This window comes from Drosophila sechellia, chromosome 3L (genome assembly GCF_004382195.2).
Source record: "Drosophila sechellia strain sech25 chromosome 3L, ASM438219v1, whole genome shotgun sequence".
NCBI classification, from domain to species: domain Eukaryota; kingdom Metazoa; phylum Arthropoda; class Insecta; order Diptera; family Drosophilidae; genus Drosophila; species Drosophila sechellia.
In genome coordinates this window covers 2,029,922-2,046,437 of record NC_045951.1, presented here as the reverse complement: position 1 = coordinate 2,046,437, position 16,516 = coordinate 2,029,922, and the positions used below count along the sequence as shown (strand labels likewise).

General features: G+C 41.7%; 3 protein-coding genes across 3 annotated transcripts; 2 read left to right on the top strand and 1 right to left on the bottom strand.

The window, feature by feature from the left end:
- Positions 1 to 2,304: 2,304 nt before the first annotated feature.
- On the bottom strand, positions 2,305 to 3,640 carry LOC6610438. Its single transcript, XM_002034983.2, has 2 exons — positions 2,666 to 3,640; positions 2,305 to 2,610 (listed from the first exon to the last, which is right to left on the bottom strand). The coding sequence occupies exons 1-2, from the start codon at positions 3,638 to 3,640 to the stop codon at positions 2,305 to 2,307; spliced, it is 1,281 nt and encodes a 426-aa protein (XP_002035019.2).
- Positions 3,641 to 7,200: 3,560 nt separating this feature from the next.
- On the top strand, positions 7,201 to 8,539 carry LOC116801238. The gene is made up of 2 exons (XM_032719479.1): positions 7,201 to 8,187; positions 8,242 to 8,539. Exons 1-2 carry the CDS (start codon positions 7,201 to 7,203, stop codon positions 8,521 to 8,523), a joined length of 1,269 nt encoding a protein of 422 aa, XP_032575370.1. The 3' UTR covers positions 8,524 to 8,539.
- A 98-nt stretch (positions 8,540 to 8,637) lies between these two features.
- Positions 8,638 to 10,045, top strand: LOC116801250. The gene is made up of 2 exons (XM_032719518.1): positions 8,638 to 9,774; positions 9,827 to 10,045. The coding sequence occupies exons 1-2, from the start codon at positions 8,638 to 8,640 to the stop codon at positions 10,043 to 10,045; spliced, it is 1,356 nt and encodes a 451-aa protein (XP_032575409.1).
- Positions 10,046 to 16,516: the final 6,471 nt, after the last annotated feature.

The following is a 16,516-nucleotide window of genomic DNA, read 5'->3' as shown; positions in this document are numbered from 1 at the left end:
AGTTGATTTCGCTGTTGACCCATTTGGCCGGGCCTCAAGCCCCAAAACTGGACTCGAAAGTTGAAGAGCATTTCCCGATGAAAAGGCAAAGTGTTTGGCCCGCTTACAGCAAAATCACTTTGTCATTTACATCTGCAGCCCCATGCATCCCCTTCCTGCATTCGGCACTTTGGGCAAGGACAACATCAGAGGCTTTGCATAACAAATGCATTGTTTTGCCTTCAACTTCTCGGACTTGTAAGTATTGTTCCGAGAAGCTGTTGCACCAGCATACACACATGCACATCCCCAGCACATCCTGTTTGCTTAAAAGCTTCCGCCAGGCTCTAAGGAGCGTGTCCTCGTTGCTCCCAGCAAATGTGCAATTATGACCAAGCATGAGCCAACTGCCTGGCCAGCACATACATACGAGTACATGGCCCAATGATTGACGCCAACTGCCACACATAAATCAATAGAGTGCAACTTGAGCATGGAAAAATGTCAACGATTGGACAAACAGAGCATTGCTTGCCTTGACCTCCGCTCATCTGGCCCTCATCTGCTCATCAGAATTTATTTGCAAAAATAATGCCCATCATTGTTAATCAAAGGCGGACAAGGCAGGATCTGGGGAGTTACCCTAATGCTGACGCTGGTCAGCCATTGTTGTGCTGTCCGGTGGCCAATGGCCGATAGCCAGACATTTGCTAGTCAGGAATTCAGACCAACTCTGGCTTTTCGCCCGGCCTGCCTGTGTTCGGTAGTATGTGCCCAGTGCCGTCTGAAATGCAGGCACAATTTGTGTTAAGACAATGGAAAATGGTAGTAGTGACTAATCAGAGTAGTGTTGTTAAAGTGCTTTTTGTATTTTAATATCTAGTTAGTTCCAAAAACATAATTGATTAATCTTAAGGATTAATCTTACCTTTCCCAAGCTTTCAGCTCTATCATAACTTGATTTATAAGATAACTACTCCTAATTTGCTTCTATTTAGCTATCCTCGCCTGTGGACATGTGTCCATCGCAACATACAGGCAAACACATATACACAAGTCCACACTCATGTCCTTAACAATGGACGTTCGCAAACACAGGCAACAATAGCAACAACACGAGTGCCACTAACAACAATGGAGCACAAAATTGCGGCTGTCATCAGTGAGGAAATTTGCATTTTACACAAATTGCAATACGTAAGCTCTGCTTTGCAGCTCCTATCCTCCATTTTTGTTGCCCACACTACTTTTCGGTTTGTTTTTTTTTCTTTTTTTGCCATATATTTTTGCACTGCTACACAATTTATTGGGTCAAATGATTTCGGGGGTCTTTAATGGGGCGTATATGGATGGCAAGATAGCTGTGCCATAACATGGAATTATTTCGAACTCATTAGAGAGTGCAGCAGCAGGGGCGACAAGGAAATTGCATTTACCCACCCACCCACTCACATGCATATCAATTAGGCCCCAAAATTGGGAGGGTGTGCTTGCGTTTGTGTGTGTGTGAGTGTGTGTGTGGGCGGGTGACAATTGGGCTGCTAATGGACGGAGGGGCGTGGCTCATTAATGTTGCAGGGCCCCCGATCCGAATGCAGTTAATCGAAAGATTTTCCAGTCAACTGGCCTCGCGGGACTTGACTGTTCGAAAATTAGAAATCACGGAAATAGATTCCGCCTGTGCGCTGAACCGTAGTGGGCGTGGCCGGGTCCATAATTCCATTGATTATGCCAGGTCCGCCGAATGGATTTTAATTCAATCATTCACAGCCGAACGATGTCAGACTCAGTAGAGGAACAGCTATTGCTACACAGGAAACAATTGATTGATATATTTATGTAGTTTTTTCATCAAATATTAAATGGAAATGATAACTATTTGCATTATCGAGCAAATTAAATATTTTCGATTATATGGATATCATCGATAAAGTTAAATGTAACAATAAAGATACAATACAGACTCGCTAGTGAAATGTATTTCCCATCCGTGTAGATATGACGTTCATTACTCGCGTGTTAATCATACGCCACGTTGCACAGCCAAGAGCTAATTAAGGTTCGAACAACTCGAGCCCCTCGAGTGATTTAATAGATTTTCATTTTGACATTTTGTATGTATTCACGGAAAAGGGGTTTGAATGGCTGAGGTCCGCAGAGTGTTTGCTGAGTAATGAATGGGTATGCAGCATCCGTTTTCCTTTGATTTATTGGTTTCGCTTTCAGCATTTTTTTTTATTTCGGCTGTGTAACCCACACAGCAGACGTGCTTTGCATAATTATCTTTCGAGAGTTTGGCAAGAGTCCAGGCCTCTGTTGATTTTATTATCCCAGCGCATGGCTAAGGACATAGGAATACATCGTTACATTGTCGAAAGTTAGGCTTATGGGATCCGAGTCATTTATATACGATTCAAAGAATGTGAAATTCAAAAACCTATGCTCCAAGCCCATCTCGAATCCGTTCGCGATAGCTATAATAGGTACTAGGCAAACGTTGAACATCAGCAGAAAGAAGTAGTTCATGAAGAAAGCTGCCTCTAGTATGAGCACAGTGTCCTGTTTGATCCTCAGTTCCCACAGAGCGACGGTCGTGCATATCATACCACGAAATGTATTTCCAGTTAGGATCTATGGGTTCATAGCGTTTAATAGATATTAAAGTGGTTTACAGCAGCTACATTACCATCAAGTCCAGAACATCTGGGATTTGCTTACAGCGATTTGAACTTATGCTACTCCATTTTTTTTGGAGCAGATCTTGGGTGTTCCACACACCTTTCAGGAATTTGTCTCGCTCCGATTTGTAGTCGCAAACAACCAAAAGAAAAGTGCCAATGAGGAGGATTAGATTTCCAAAGTATCTAATGTGCCAAAACTCCAATCTCAACAACACCAATCGACTGTGGTCCCAATCGAAACCAGCTTCAAAAACAGCTCGGTAGAAAACGCCCGACAAAAGAACGACTACGGAACATATGTACACACTGAAGTAGTGCGCTATATCTCGTTGGATGTTCTGTAGTATGCCGTGTAGTTTCATTACAGTCTTGAACATTTTCCAGCGCTCTTTAGTCGTAAACTGATTTTGTGTGAATATCTGATTCATAACTACGTATATGGACTGCAGCCAAATGTAGCTGTTAACGAGGAGGAGAAGCTGCAGATGCCACCCCAATAGGCCGGAAAACACATAGAAACGTTGCAGGCCATTCTGTAAGGACTCAATTTGCCAGTAGATGACGAGGACCAGTTCAATGGCTATCAGCCAGGAACAGCAAAATGCCCGCTTGACGGACACACAGAACATTGTACCCATTGTGAATTGCAGCTTCCTGTGAACCTTTGCCATCTCATTCAAGGTTCCGAGCATAGATCTCTTCAGGTATTTGTAATAGAGGCAGGGCAGGAGGTAGATAAAGAGGCTACCTTGATCGATAACAAACCCACCGAGAAATATTAGGTAAAACGGAAGACACAGTAGGCTCCAGAAACAATAGAAGTATACGAACACCTGATGCCCAAAGCCGAACTTCTGGGTGTCCTCATTGTATCGCAGGTTGTACAAGCCCAGCAATTGGCACACTTTCTTCTGATAATCGAAGTAGCTGACAATGTGGCACACGCAGAGCAGTTTGTGCAGCGGCGCTGACAGCGGCATGTTTCCAACTAATTGAACTAACGACATCGACGGCAACAGGACGAGTCGTCCTGTGCAGTCAAAGGAGAAAAAATGCGAGTGTTGGCCATAACAATTTGGTGAGTACTTAGCTCTAATGTGTGAATGTTACACCGATATCAAATATAACAGCAATTTAGCCAGAGTGAGTGTTTTCTACAGTTTGGTTTGAATACCATACCACTTTATTACTTTCTATACTATACCTCATTGTAAGAAATGCTTAATTTCTCATCCTGCTTTAATTCATTCAGATTGCCTTCATTAGTTACTAACTACCACCACCGACTTATCTGTAATATGTTTGAGTGTATCTCTGCTTTGTACTTGGATCCCTGGGCAAATGCTTTTAGCAGGAATAAGCGTTCTGGAGCTGCGGATAATTGATGGCACAGCCACACACTAAAACCACTTCAATTAGCGGACTCTGTAGTCGGTCCCCAAATCGATAAGTTGCACACGCTTAAATATTTAAAAATTCTACCGAACCGCTGTCAGACCCACTTCAGATTCGCGTCGCTCACGTAGCAAACTAATTTATTTGCGAACTGGGAATTCGCCGCAGAAGCCCACCTTCGCAAAGAGCGACAAAAAATAAAGCGCAGAGTGTGTAAACTCGGTCAAACCTGACTTTCAGTTCAACCCCGAATGGCGATTAATTTGTTCAGGTCTCAATCGCTGCTTACCCACTTTCCTCCGTCGGCTTTCCACCTGCCCCCCACCCACTTGCCACTTGCGAAGGAGATTTGCATGGCAGCATATCGGCCATGTTCATCGCAGCATAACCCAAAACTGTCAAACTCGAACGGCTCCTTCCTTAGGCGACTTTTCTACGCTGCTAACCACACCACACTTGACGAAATTTCATGTACTTTATCTTTTAAGACTACTTGTGGTAGAAGGAAAGCGTCTGAAAGTATTCAACTGAATTTTCCAAGTACAAAGCAATCCATTTCGATCGCCTTTACTTACTGAATACTTTTTTACACCTTTGAAAAAGCAAGAATTTCTTTAGGTGTACCTACTCAGCTTTCAACGCTCGCCGTTTACTTTGTCATTTCAATTTTGAATTCGTGTCGCAGCGTTCAGCGCTTTTATGTGGCATTTTTAAAATCCTGTACATGTCGGCCCAGGCACGGATGCCCAAGGACCCTGGAACCAGGACTCAGGACCCAGGACCAAGAGCGGCCAAAGGACCAGTATGGGCGCCACGTTGGAATTCAATAAAGAGCTTCGACTGGCCGATGTCGGGATACTAGGCTGTTGGGTTAGCAGAACTGACGAAGGGAAGAACAAGGACGAAAGGCAGGAAGGCAGGAAGAACGGCAGACAGTTAGCCGGGCATGTTTGCCAAACAATCATTAGAGAAGTCAGTCGGCAGAGGAAAAGCTGCAGGAATGTAGGCGTTGGAAAACATCACAATCAGCGTTAGCAGCTGCCGTCTGAGCCACATCACACCTAACCGGAGTAGATGGCAGATATCCGTCGGTATTCTTCATTATGTGCGAATTTACGACGGCAGTTAAATTAGACGTCTGTGCGGAAAATGAGCGGAATATAATTCGAGCTTTCACTGAGAAGCAAACCATTTTTGGCTTTTAGGAGTTTTTAGAAAGTTCTAGCATCAAAAATTTATAAAAACATATATTAAATAATCTATTAAGGAGCAGTGGTGTTAATAAAGCATTTGGCTTTTCTAATTTTTTAAGCCTCTCCCTGGTATAATTGAAGTAATTTCTGCCACAGTTTTTTACTACAAAAAATGCTACAATGTTTTCGCTTCAATCTTCTATCCTCAATCCACAGGATTTTCAAGTGCGCAGCTGTCCACACTCAACATTCCGACAAATGCAGCAATTTTCATTAGCTTAAAAACTTTGCCTTACCAACTACATTTTTAATAAGTTTGTTTGTTTTGTTTTTTATCGCTGGCCGGGGTGTTCTCCAAAAATGCAGAAAGGGCATGTGGAACGAAGGCGAACGAAAGAGCGTCAAAAACATGCATAAATCATCAAAAGCATTTCTGACAACTAATGAAAATATGCAAAAATTTATAGCTGAACGAAATCGGCAAAAAAAATGTTCGGCTAAAGCGTCAAAAAGAAAAATCCCAATAAAAAGTTGGAGTAAAAAATAAAAGTACGGAAAGTACTCTCCAACTAGCCGACGGCAAAAAGCATTTAAATTGAAAAAATGGCAGTCGAAAAATAAATTCATTTGCTGTATGCATGCCGCACGCAGCAAACAAAAAAAAGGGAGCCTGGCAAGTGGCAAGGACACAGACAGGATATGCGGTAGGAGTTTTATGTGGCAGTTTATTTTTGGCGACACTATCACAGGAACCACTTCCAACACCCAGTCTCGAACCCTTATGTGCAGTATAAAAAGTTTTTGAGTAAAAAAAAAAGATGATTCTTGACTAAATAATGCCGAAGCTAACTATCTTTTGCAGCTTAGACCGACTAGTATTACCCCTTGTAACTTCTTAACTTAATATTAATAACTAGAAATATTACAAGATATTATAAGTTTTACAAAAGCGACCTATGGTTTAAAAATCGTAAAGCTATATGTTTATTTTCTCTGTAATTTTTGGAGTGTACCCCTAGGTTCCTTTTTTCGTGGCACGCCGGCTACAGGACGAAGGTCCGGAATGTGACACGATGCGGCGACGAGAGGACAACGATGCGGCCATGTATAAAATTTTTCACAATTGCAATTTGTAATAAAAACATGCACTTTTTGCCATTGTTATATGAGGCCACACAAGCTGTCCTGTACTGCGGCATGGAGATCCCCATCGCATTCATATATGCATGTGGGCTGGGTAGTTACATGCGTGTAAAACCATTTGCCGGGCGATGAAAAAGCCAGGAAAAAACTCCGGCCAAGATGCCACCAACCAACCGGGGGGAGAATGAGCTCCGGTGCGCTGGCAATGGCCAGACAGAGATAGAGGTAAACAGGGATTGGGGCGGAGTTGGGGGACCGGGACGAGGTGACCTCTTATGGCTTTATGCCATTTTAAGTGCTCCACCCATTTCATAGCCATATCCATAGCCACATCCTCATCCACATCCACATCCGAGTGTCAACTGTTAAAGCGGTCCAGAGTGCAACTCCGCAAATAAACAGAGCATAAAATATGATTCTCTTTATTTTTTTCCAAGTAATTCCCGGGGGGTAAAAAGGTCTGAGAGGTATTTTAACAATGGAAAATAATTGATAGTGGCTGATGCTCTTCGTGTTTATGAACAAAACCTTGTAAAAACTATATTTAACAGTTTTTCGCAAAGGAATAATGAATTTGAAAACCAGCAGCGCACTCTTTCATTTAGTACAGCCACATTCACCCTGATTAATGTATTTAGTTAATTGATTAAGTAACCATGAAGAAATGATATTGGATCAGAAACAATTATATAAACGGTTATCTATTATCATCGCCAATACAATCCAATTCAATTGAAATGTAATGAACTTTTCCGCTGTTACCGATACAGTTTTGTGATAGTTCAGTAACGAAGTTAGTTACCACACAAATGGAGAAACACGCAACTGCCAGGGGATTTTGTCTATGCCACCTGATTTGTGTGTGGTATCAGACTGGAAGGATCGGACTATATTTAGGTTTCTATAACGTGGGTTACTCGGAGCAAATGAGGCAATTCGTATGCGACGAACAACTTTATGTGCAAATAATGGCCTTTGTTAATTTGCTGGCCAGTTGGTTGTATCTGTGCTTCAGTCATCGTTGGATCTACGACCAGTTTGTGAACCTACTATATGTTCCACTATATATTTACTTTTTAATCCTGAGAAGACATCTCACAAAGCTCTTGAACGAATGTGCTGGCCTGCATAGGTCAATGCAAATGATAATGGGAGATCGGTTGTGTGCAAAGATACCCAGGGAATGTATCTACACTCTACTACTAATCATAATGATCATTCTGCGAATCCTTTGCCAGCTCCGAATATATTCGGTTTATCAGAGTATTTTTATATTTGGCGTGGCATTTATCTATCACTTTGAGCTGCTGTTTTTTGGAAACTATCTGATCTGGCTAAGCTGTATCTTTAGATCGCTAAATGTATTTCTCGCGCAAGACATGAGAAGTGATAGATTGATCATATTGAAGGGAGTGCTGAGGCAGCAAACCATTATATGGCGAGTTCATCGAACTGTATCCCGATACTTTGCCCTGCATATCATCAGTTTCATGATCCAGCCAGGCATAAAAATTTGCTTAATATTAAAGAGTTCAGGCCAGCAAATAAATGCGCAAATGATTTCACTAATGTTACATCTACTTTTGTTGGCCTTGTTTATGATAATTGCTTCGAACCTGCAAAAGCAGCATCGCAAATTTCAGAAAAGTTATCTCAGCCTTAAAGATGACCCCAACTACTTTGTATTGAAATCCTGGCGCCTATTGCAGAATAGAACTTTGCCACAGGCTTTTGGAGTGACATTTTTGAGAAAGCGGGAGAAAGTGCAGTACAAACAGGATGTGGTAACTACGCTCGTGAGTATCTTATAGAGTTTGTGTATGTTTTTTTTGAAACGCATTTATTTTCAGTTCTCGAATAATTGCTCCGTTCTGCAATTGACCAAACAACCACTCTGTTTAACATTTTTTGGCTTTAAAGCTGTCAGGTTTGGCATTTCTATTTCTATGCTGAGGAGTTGCCTGAAAACCCACATCCGTGAACTTTTGTTAATGCTTGTAGTTCGCTCACTTTTCAACAAGAACGCAACTTCGCAGGACTACGAGTATGAGTCCCAGGACGATTTCAATGGAAATGTTACCCAAACAATTAGTCAAGTCTATCGCTTTTATTTCTATGATGAGTTCGAGTGAATAGTAAACAGCAAAATGAGCCACATAAACTTAATTATCAATTACCTAATGGTTGAGAGGAGTCATTATGGTGCATGAATGACACTTTGTGGGAACTTTTAGTTGTTTTTCAAGATGGCTCGACTTCGCTTCATCCTTAACATAGCCAAAGTTCTGCGGTTTCCTCTGCATTTTTTTGGTATTCTACAGCTGAGGTTCAGTGATTCTCAACAATTATATAAACAAAGGGCTAACTGTTGCAGGTTTTTAACTGCCGTTTTTATAACGCTGATATTGCTCTTACACAAGCTATTTAGCTATGAATTGCAAAAAGAGAGCAAGCTGGTAAACTTACTAAAAATCGAAAAGAGACCGCTGAGAAGCGAATTAGAATTATGGAACGAAAATTTAACCAGCATTTATATTTTCCTGACCCTAGTCTGTTCCTTGGTCAACAAGAATGAGCTATGGAAATTGATAAATGAGGCGCAGCTGACCTATAAGCAGTTAAAAACCCTGCTGGGAAAGCATTTAGTCCTGGAATGTTCCTGGGACGTCCTCATACATGGCCTACTCTTGATACTTCTACTAGCTGTGCTGGTAGTTGATATTATATTTTTCAACTGGCCAAAAGCTTCTGGCGAACCCAATACTGTAACGTTTACCAAACTGCATCAGATTTCCGATTACATGATGGGTATACCCAGATTATTGTTTGTACTTATTATGGCGCTGCGTATTCTATATCATCTGATTAACGCTGGGTGGCTTCAATGTCTAGGAATGCTAAGATTGCAAAGGAACCTTAAGCTCTTTCAGTTTCAGCTTCGCAGTATTTTCTCCAATCAAAAGGGCGCAAATATCTTGGCTGGTCACTATTTCAAAGTATCCTACATGTGCTTCCTTTGGATAATGGCTTTTCGAATAGCTGAACTTATGCAGTTCCTTAAATATGATTACGATGAGCTTGTGCAGAAACAGAAGAGCCAGGAAGATCTGGAGGATGAAGCCGTTTGGGAGGGCGAGGAAAACTCAAGGCAGCCAAATCTCCAGGAGTTGCTTATGAAACCTTTACTGATATTATCCTGGCATTTTGCGTTGTGGATGTTGCTACTTGCTGCAGCTTACACTCAACAGAAGGAATATTCCAACTTAATGGCAAAAAGCTGGAATTTCAAATCGGATGAAAATGGTTGCGAAATGAAAGAATTTCTGGACAAAATCTGCTGGACGGGGCATGCTTTCAAGCAATTGGATATTCTGGATTTACTGGTTTGTACCGTAATATGAACAAGATGGCATAAATAAATATTTCCATTTACAGTTTCTTTCCGGAATCTCCATATGTGATCGACAACCTGCGTCCATTTGTTTTATAACGAACAAGTTCAAGTTAAGAAGAAACAAATCCGCCTATATTGGTTTGAATACTATAGCCGGGCACTTTAAGCTACTTTTAAATCTTCTAGTTACGGGCGGCGTAGTCTACTTTGTGCAGCAAGTGGAACTCAGACATCTACAGCACTACCTCGAACAGGTGTAATAATAAAGTTAACTTACGCAACTCATCATCATGGCAATTAAATAATAATCAAATTAGTATATAAATTATTTATGCCACAAAAGAACCCCAGATGCTTTGTGTCCACTTTCCACCTTGCCCTCAATTACTTAATGAATACAAAGCAGAAAGTCGGGTGGCCAACCAACCTTTCTGACATTTTAATGACCTGACCTCGGGCCTCTTTAAATATCACAGACATAAAAAGGCAACCCTCAAAACTTTTGCCATTATGAACATAAAATGAAAAGCAACAAATGGCAGCCGTATTGTTGGTATTCCATTGGCCTTGGCCCATCGTATCTTAGGGATACGCACCTTTTTGTCGGCGCCAGAAAGGTGTAATTTATGCGCCAAACTGGATTGAATTTGTTCGCAGTCCAGATTTACTCCCGGCCACAACATATCGATACAGCGAAGAGAATCAAATTAAATTCAATAAATTAACATAAATCTGGATAAATTCCATGGCACTCCGTTGCCCACTTTACTTGGTATGCAAATGGCGAATGCACAGGCACGGGCTCCCAGTTTCTTCCTTTTTCCGAATATCGAGGCTCCCAGTCGTGGAGTCACTTCGATCGATTCCAATAAACTTCTTGCCACATGATGCGAGCTACTGGCAACATATGCGCCACCGATGCAGCCGCCGGCTGCCAGGCACTGAAATTCAATCAAGGCAAGAATTCGAAGAGCCAAAAAGGAAATGAGTCGACCGGATTAAGGCACGGTTTGGATTCACTTCTCAGGAAATCATTTTTGCTGTTTCGGAAAAAAGGTAACTTATATATAAACTATAGAAAAAAGTTTTAATATTTGTCATGAATTTCTAATGGGTTATAAGAAAATAATATATAACTTCTGTAAGTTTTAGATAGCCAATTTCTGCCGACATTATGTGCAAAGTATCGCATGAATGGCAAAAGTTGACCGGATTTAATGAAAATTTTTTGTTCAGCAAACCACTTAATGCGCCGGATGTTCGAGCACTTAAAGAGTGCACCTTGAAATGGCGCTTGGCATCGCTGACCAGCTGCCATTTCGAATCGGCGCCGCCATTTCGTCGGCCATTTTCGTCGCGCGATGTGTGTAGGCGCCACGTCTATGTGTCTGAAATTTCTTTTGGCACTTTTGAAAGTCTGCCAAAACGGACAATGCCAGAAAGGCGGAAAACTTCACAGGGCCGCAGCGAAATGTGTACAATATTCGCTGAGCTGCAGTTCAGGAATTCGTATATTGCGATCTAGTAATATTTAGTGACACGTGTGTGTTTGGCAACCGCGGAAAATATTGATTATGTGCGCGTTTGGGGCGGGACTCGCTTGATTGTCTGCGGTGACAGCTGTCAGCTAAGCGTTTCAGCCGCATTGACTTCTGACATGCATAATTAATGCACATCGGGTGGGGACACAAAAGTCAAAGAGTCGCCCTGGGATGGATGGCTGGTTGGATGGATGGTTGGATGGATGGATGGATGGATGGATGGATGGATGGATGGCTGGCTGGCTGGGCTGGCGAAGTGTGGCTAATGAAATTTTAATTAGTGCAAGACAAGCGATATAAAGACGTAAGAACGAAATTACCATAAATGGCACGGCCCGAGGAAAATCAATGATAAACAGGCCACACACATATGGGCAGAGTTCCGGGGCAATTACAAGCATCAAAGATTCATATCTCCTAAATGCCGCACGGCGCCGCCGTCTTTCCCTTTTCATAATGCCATCATAATGACTTTATCTCTCAAGCAGGCAATAAATCTTGTGGGCCCCCAAAGGAGAGCCCTAGATAAAATCCCAAGTAGGAGGTCTCTGAGGTTGCCATGGTCGTATAATGAAATATTACGCATACGCACAGTAGAGCACTCATCTAACCCACTTTCTTTGGGCCACTTTGCTCCGAGCACGCCGCCCATCATAAAAGTTAATTAATACGGATTGGTTAGCTGCTAAATACAGCGCAAAATATTCCCTGACCCAGACCCGCTCACGTCATTTATCATCGAGCCCAGCCAGTGGCACATGGGGCGTATGCGTAATATGCGCTGACAGTCAGTTGACCACTGATTTTAAGCCTGCAGCACCTCATCCCTCCCATCCGCCGGCAAGCCGTTTGGGTATCAGCCATCAGCTATCAGCGAATGGGAAATCATTGGAAATTGCACAAAACAAATTTGCATGTAAATTCCAATGGGCACATTGTCGACTCGGCGAGATTAAAATGTGGAATGCGAATGGAGTCACAGATTACCTATGCTAAAACTGAGCATGATACTCCAATTTATTTTGCTGGCACACAAAAAAGTTCAGGCTAAAATCGAAATGAAATGCTTTGTATTTTGTACCCTTTTCTTTTTAAGCACAAGACTTATATCTTCGATTGCCCCGATATTCCCGTGATTACCCCGCAATCAGGTGACTAAAAAATATGCAAACGAAGTGAAGTATCTATGTAAATGTTTGTTGGTCTAGAGTCTGGTGCGGATTTTACCTGCCATTTGGCATTGTGCGGAGTCCTTCCAGTTCCCCAATTTGCATCTGCCCCCACTTATGCTCCATACGTAGTACGCTATATATTTGAATCTCCGGGCTGGCAAGAAAATGTGTTTCGTTTTTAAACAAATCCAAATGAAATCTGCGCAAAACAACAAAGTTGTGCCCTGCAAAAGTTTTCATCTGGCGAAAAAAAGAGACTTTCGGGCTAAGGGAAAACTTTGTTCTGGCTGTGCATTTTGTTTTCTGATAAATTTATCCAGATATTGAAATCTATTTGTAATATTTCTTTCCTGCCTTGTTTTGTTTTGATATAGAGATATAAAGAGAGGAATGCCTGATGAAATTCTGTGCTGTATACACTTTTGATTGAATTTTCAGTTTGCCTTTTCCATTTTTGTGCCGTCAGCCGGAGGCAAATTAGAGATTGAGAGGGGCCAAAATGGGTTTTGTAAGCATTTTCCGAGCAACAATCTTCAATTACAGCCGGTAAATTGCTTGGGGCGAAGTTGCGCGAGGGGTGCGATGTCGAGATTTAATCACAATTAACGTCATTCGAGCAATCGGATAAAACCACAAAAGCCAATTAGTCGGCAACAAACTTGATGATGTATCGCAAAAGCGGCAAATGAAAAGTATTCAATATCGCGATAATTGTATCATAATGGCAAACAAGTGCATAAACAACGATAAGGCTAAACTCATAAATAATGCTGAAATCATGCATGAAATTCCGCCGACAATGTGCCGTGCAAAAAGTGCAGCTGTCAATTGAATTTATTATATAATTCAGTGCAATTTGTGTGCCGCTAATTGCGACTGTTTTTCGGGCTCCATTCGCGGCTAATTATTTAATGCCAAGTAAAAAACGATGGAAATTCGTGGAACGTGCCCATAAAAGTGTGCTATAAAATCGGTAATTCGCAGACATGATTTAAGGCTCATTTAAGTGGAAAACTCGCGCAAGTCAATTAAAAGTTAAGCTCACGATAGATTATTCCTGTGATTAAGCTTAATAGTTTCCAATTTTAACCGATCACATTGAGCTATAAAACTGCAAACAAATATTGTGCATTGTGATGGGCATTGAGCATTGACACCTTTTTTTGATATTTAAAACCATATGGGCCACCGCAGGCATATAATTATTTTTTACGAAACATTCCAATCATTTATCGATGTTTTCGGTAAATATCTGACACATGCGAACAACAAACAATGCTCTTTCACAAGCCTTTCATACCATTTGAAGCTTTTCTGTGATACTTAATGTATTCATATCTTCGACCGCAACCATAGGATTAATCCATGCATAATCATTTTGTTAAACAGATATTGCATTCAATATTCCCATTAAGTGTTACGCACATTGTACATACACATTTCCCCATTTAGTTGCAACTCTTAGGTGCCGCAGATTTTTAATTAATCATTGACAAATTGTGCACGCAAATTGTGCGACCGCACTGTGTGCTCAATGGCTGATTAATTAAACAACAATAAATGCAGACGGTCTGCGCCGGGTTCACTGATTTTTATATTAATTATCAAAATGTTTGCCATTAATGTTATGTGCAAATTTGTATCACTCTTTTGCGCGCCGGCTATTTGCAGGCTCATTAAAAGTGAACAATGCCTGGCTGCACTTTCCGCCACTCTCTCTCAGTTTTTGTTACTTATTAAATGTCATTTTCATTAAAAAGCAGCGCGGCGGCGAAATTAAATTGTTAACTTTGAAAGTTGCTTCTTGATTTTGCAAAAAAAAAAAAAAACAACTTTCTGCGCTCGGGCTCTTTTTATGACATTTATTAAGCTGTCCTGGCGACAGGCAGCCCAGTTTGTTATGAAATGCAAGTACGCAGTACAAAAAGCGCTGCACACTTCCTGAATTATGAGTAGAACTGACGCAAAGACTTGCAGGACGTGGAGGATCCCGAGGAGAAGGGACAGGAGCTTCACAAGACGCTGCGAAAAGTCAGACTTTGAACATGCAGCGCTGATTCCGAATGCAGTCAGCTTTAGTTTTCCGCTTTGCCTTTGAAGCTTCTACACGCGAATGAAAACGGTTTCAGCAGGATGTTCAATATTGGTTCATCAGAAGTCTCAATAACTAGCATCATAACGATAGAAAACAAGCTATTTTTAATATATTTTTACATTATGTTGTGTAAAGAAGACTCTAGGGTTTGCAATCCATTAAAAAGTTCTTCAGCTTGGAAACATCCATCGTACAAACTACTCACTCCTCCTAATAAAGTTTGTGCATTTTCAGTTATTATCTATAAATTTTCTTGCTAATTCATTTCTCTCACTGTAATGCCACTGCACATGTGCGGCATGCGGAAATGTTACTGGTCTCCTTCGCATTGTGGCAAATGTTTATTTCATGTTTTTCAAGTCCGAGCACGTTGTTTGTTGTGCGGGAGTGCGGAAAGTTCGGGCACTGCCCCGCCCGCGATGCCGCAACACAGTCATTTTGCACAGACACTGGACTCGAGTGTCCCGCTTAATCTTATTTATTTATGACTGCCCTCACTCCTTCTTCACGGCTACCTGGCAACCCTGTTGTGCTCATGCTTACACAAGTACGCAGCGAAGCGGATCAAGGTGTTAGACCCTCGTCATTGAAGTGAAAAGTTCAAGGACTTCACTCTACTTCAGGCTGCAGTATTTAATAAAAACCAGCTTAAATGGAAGGCGAGCAAAACGGTTCAGACTTCAAAGAAAATATTTATCATTTCCCTAAATAAATAAATTTGATGTTATGTTTATTTTTAATGATTTGTGTTCAGTCTTTGGAGAAACCATTTCAAGATATAGCCGATTTTAGTCTGCTATTTATCATAATAGTTCCTTGCACTGAGCAACTCGAATTCGTTTTATCTATTGCAATTGGTGTGGCCATTTCCCTCCATTCCCACTATCGTATAGATTTCCTGATAGCCAAAATAAATTGGCGTTACAGTTGAGTAAACTTTTGCCATGTGCACTCGAGAGTATTTGCATACGTATTGGTGGCGGGTTCACCGTTTTGAGAGGGTTAAAGTTTTCGGGGGAGGTCGGTCTGTCGACAGTTTTAAAACTTCCCAGGCAATCAAAGTGTTAACAGCTGGGCTATTAAACTTTGGCCAAAAGAAACTTTTGCACTGCATGGAAATGCTCGAGTGTGGGTGGCTATCTATATCTATATCTGTGTGTGTCTGCTGCGAGTGTCTATGTGTGATTAGGGACCCGTGGTGCAAGCACATGGATGACCCACTTCGGACTCCCATTGAGAGCTGCCCTAATGAGCTCGGCATCTGGCAAATTGCTGCATGGCATTAACACCTTAGAGGCCAATAGCGACAGCTGTATCAATGACATTAGGACATCTGGGGGATCAACGTCTTCACCTGTGAAGTGGATGCATTGGCATGTCTGTGTGCCTGAAGTCAAGACTGCAAGTCGGGGTCACCAAACCGTATCAGTGGTCAATTTCACATCTTAGTCGATTTGACACTAAAGTTCACTTTTAAGGAGCTATAGGCGCTATGATATCATCAACCTCAACTCTGACTTTTTTAAGGCATACCATGAATTTGACCATCCATTTTTTTATTGGGAAAATCCCATTTGTCTGTAGCTCAGTCCCAATTTACTCCCGTGGTCGTATTCAATCTGTTTAAGTCTGGGCATTCATTTTGCGCAAACCAGGACGAGGACACACCCACGCACAAGTCAAACAAAAAGCGACTTGTTAAGCTGATTCCTACGTGTTTAAGTTTTGTCTTTCGTTTGTGTTTACATGTGTTTGCCCAGAGATAGAAGGGAGGCTGCCCCAGCCACAGGAACAATGACCCCGAAGAACATTTATTTGGTTAACCCAGCCAGTCCAGGCGCACAAAAACCAACGCTCTTTTGAGACAGAAAGCCAACGCAGATTTATTTGGGCCAGTCCGAAATGGGCGGCAGCCCGGGGCTA